Source organism: Ochotona princeps, chromosome X (genome assembly GCF_030435755.1).
Source record: "Ochotona princeps isolate mOchPri1 chromosome X, mOchPri1.hap1, whole genome shotgun sequence".
In the NCBI taxonomy this organism is placed as follows: domain Eukaryota; kingdom Metazoa; phylum Chordata; class Mammalia; order Lagomorpha; family Ochotonidae; genus Ochotona; species Ochotona princeps.
Genome location: NC_080865.1, coordinates 39,156,390 through 39,160,263, shown reverse-complemented (window position 1 = coordinate 39,160,263; position 3,874 = coordinate 39,156,390). Strand labels below are relative to the sequence as shown.

At 45.4% G+C, this 3,874-nt stretch overlaps 1 protein-coding gene across 1 annotated transcript; it reads left to right on the top strand.

Annotated features, from left to right (window-relative positions):
* Positions 1 to 1,076: 1,076 nt before the first annotated feature.
* LOC101518444 (germ cell-less protein-like 1) lies at positions 1,077 to 2,612 on the top strand. The gene has a single exon (XM_012931252.2). It carries the CDS (start codon positions 1,077 to 1,079, stop codon positions 2,610 to 2,612), a length of 1,536 nt encoding a protein of 511 aa, XP_012786706.2.
* Positions 2,613 to 3,874: the final 1,262 nt, after the last annotated feature.

Here is a 3,874-nt window from a genome sequence, read left to right as displayed (position 1 = left end):
CAGATGATAGGAACAACTATAAAGATAGAAATTAAAGTGGCAAACTGATAATGGATCCATAGGCTCTTTGAATGAGGATAACTTGAAGGGCCAATGATAGGTGATTGTGGACATATTTTTTATCCCTTCAATTCTTTTCTCTCTCTTTTTTTATTATTTTTTTTAAAGATTTATTCATTTTATTACAGCCAGATATACACAGAGGAGGAGAGACAGAGAGAAAGATCTTCCATCCGATGATTCACTCCCCAAGTGAGCCGCAATGGGCCGATGCGTGCCAATCCGAAGCAGGGAACCTGGAACCTCCTCCGGGTCTCCCACGCTGGTGCAGTGTCCCAATGCATTGGGCTGTCCTCAACTGCTTTCCCAGGCCACAAGCAGGGAGCTGGATGGGAAGTGGAGCTGCCGGGACTAGAACCCGGCGCCCATGTGGGATCCTGGCATGTTTAAGGCGAGGACTTTAGCTGCTATGCTACCGAGCCTTGGCCCTGTGCTGATCTTTTAAATAGACTTTACAACTTAAAAATTATAGTTCTTACACCTACAGTTTTGTAGGTCTGATAATCAAATGTTTAGACCTACGGTAAGGGATTCAAAGGAGCATGATTAAAATTGTTTCTATAACCAGTAATGTTTTTCTAAAGAGAGAGCGAGAGAGAACTTCAGCAAATAAAGACAAGACTGTGGCAAATATAAACATATTTAGCACAGAAGACGCTTTCACTAATGTGAAATGTATAAGGAAAAAAAAAATCCAAACATGACAAACACGTAATTTATTTAGAAACATAGGCATGTGATATTGGTACTCTCAAAGGTAACGAAAGAAATCGAAACAAAAGTATCAATAAATTCCTGAACATCACAGTAACATCATTGTAACAGAAAAAGGTCCGCCACGGTAGGGGTCGCAATTATTTAACGGAGTAAAGATACAAATAATGCGGCGTGCCTTAGCGTCATAATGACGATGCGGGAAGCGTAAATTTTTCCCAGCAGCACCCGGGACAGAACTTCCGCCTGAGGAAGGTTCAGCAATTGAGGAAGTACAACTTTCTGCCCTTGAGGTATCAACCATGGGAGGACTGAACAGTCGGTTCCTGAGGCGCCAGGGAGTACGTGTCCCAGAAGAACCAGGTGCCGCCAGGGAAGAAGAGGCAGTGGCTGGGGAGGCGGAAGTGCCAGTGGAGCGGGAGGAGGAGCATGAAGAGAACAGACCCACCACCAGTCATGGCGTCCGCAAGCGGAAGACCAGTCCCGAAGGGCCGCTGGCAAAAGCCCTCTGCCATAAGCGTTGCAAAGACAAATCCCTGCCGATTTATGAGGCACTCTTCTTGAGGGGTGAAGGCAGTGATGTACAGATCCGGGCTTTGGGGGAGGAATGGAACTTGCACAGGGTCTACCTGTGCCAGTCCGGGTACTTTGCGAGCATGTTCAGTGGTGCCTGGCGGGAAACAAATATGGACACCATAGAGTTGCAGATGCCTGACAGGAACATTGACACTCAAGCCCTGCACGAAGCTTTGGGTTCTTTATATCGCAACGCAGTGGCCATTCCCCCCAGCCGAGTTGTTGCCATACTGGCCACAGCCAGTATGCTGCAGTTGGATGAGCTAATTCAGCAGTGCGAGGAGATCATGAAGGAGAGGATCAGTGCCCAGACCGTGTGCAGCTACTTCTATGCTGCCGACAGCTACGGCCTGCAAAACATCAGGGCCACATGCTTCCAATGGCTTCTGGACAACCTGATGCCCCACTGCAGTGAGGAGTTACTGCGAGAAATTAGCCTGGATCTCATGAAGGAGCTCACCGCCTCTTCAGATCTCTTGGTGATGGAAGTGGAGATGGATGTGTACAACACACTGAAAAAGTGGATGTTTCTGCAACTGCAACCAACATGGAAGGGCTCCCGAAGAGCACTGCTGCAGGATGCCGACTCTTGCTTTGCCAGATACAAGAGGGAGAGAGAGGGTGCCCCTTTTCTGGAGAGCGAGCAGGGCAGAGCCTTTGTGTCAGCATTCCAGCAGCTGCGGCTTGCCTACATAATATGTGACTTGCCTTCTGCTCGTGTCATCGATCAGGATGCACTGATCCCTGCCTCCTGGTTGACCCCAGTGTACAAAGAGCAGTGGCTTGCACTCCTCCGGGCTGAACAGACCAGGGAGCTGGGACCTATGGACATCTACGTGTCTGACATCCACGGGAATAGCATGCGGTGTGGGGGGCAGCTCCACAGGGATGAGCAGCGTAGCTGGAGGTGGGCTGGCTTCAATTTCGGCTGGGATCTGGTGGTGTGCTATGCCAACCGGCGCATCATTTTCCGACGCAGCGCACTGAACAAATCCTGTGGCCTAGGCGTCAGCTTACTATGGCAGAGAAAAGTAGCATTTCGCCTCCGCTTGACCTCCTTGAACAGAGTTGGAAAAGTCATTTTCAGGAAAGACACAGGATACCGGATGCTTTCCCTGGGGAAGGATGAAGAGCTAGAGGTAGTGAATCTGGAAAATCAAGACGTAGTTTTCCCCATATATGTGACATGCAACTTCTTGTATCACCCCAGGGAGAGAAGCATTGCTCACAGTGAGGACCCCTGCACAAGTCCAGAGAATTGAGCAGCTTTTCCCTGGGTACAGGAGTGGGCGATGTGCTCCAGAGCTCAGCTGCCTCTGTGACTATCAAACTGGTTCATTGTGGATGATCACCTCTGTCAGAGAATTTATTGTAGTGTAACTCATAAGGCTTGAGACTATTTACAGGACATATTTCAAAGTTGCCAAATACCTCCAGAACTGAGTTAAAATGTTAATGTGGAGACCTATTCCTCAGGTTTAACATCCTTCAGTCTCCACATCATTTCTGAGATGACCATGACCAATCAACTTTAGAGAGACATTGTGAGCATGCCCACTCTATTACTCTTAATGAAAATGTCTTGAAATATACATTGCCTCTAGCTTGCTTAAGTTAATGTTGAAGTAATACTTTGAGTTGGTGTGCTTAGAGCTACCCTACCCCATTCCTAACCACCACCAACCCTCATCCAGTTTCATCATTTTGTTTTCTCATTCCCCATTTCCTGCCATCTAGTGTATGTGCTTGATTCCTGTGGTTTCTCAGTGTGTGAATACTCCTGGATGACATTAGGTGATGTTCTTGTTGGCTGTTTTTGACTTGTGTCTTGACATTAATTAGACGTACTTTAAGTTCATAAACTAGTAAACCCAAAATGTCATTTCAAAGTTTTCATCATCTTTTATTGGGGGTGAGTAAAGAGGAAGCAGTTTGGTTCTAATGCAATAGGGCATTAATTGCTTATGCAACCAAAATTACTCCTCAGCTAGTTGCATGGTTTTTACTCTGCAGAAATATTTTTAGTTTGAATTATGCTTGGGAAGACTGCCTCCTGCTATAAGAGTAGGGTCGGTAATCTATTCTCTAGCATGGCGTGATATTGGGATTCTTGGCACCTCGGAATGGAATCAAAGCATGAGAATTCCAAACTGGTAATGCAAAGGTAGATGTTTTTGTTTGTTTGATTTTGTCCCAAAATAGGAGATAGTGCCAGTCATGTTTTGAGCATATTGTCTGATTACTTCTGATATATAAATATACACTTTCTAATTATGTATATATATATATGTGTGTATATATATATTTATATATATATAATTAGAAAACTTATTTGAAAGAGTTTTGGGAGAAAAGAGAGGAGAGAGGAAGAGGATAGGGAAAAGGAGAAAAGAGGAGAGAAGAAGTGGATTTTTTAGAGGAGGTTGAGTGGAGAGGGACAGAAATGGGATGATCTTCATTCCCTGGGTATCTCGTAAGATGTCTACATTTCTTTGTACTCTATCTAATCCACTACAAACAACAA

Excerpts from the sequence above, each read along its gene's own strand:
- LOC101518444 (XM_012931252.2), top strand. The coding sequence starts at position 1,077 with ATGGGAGGACTGAACAGTCGGTTCCTGAGGCGCCAGGGAGTACGTGTC.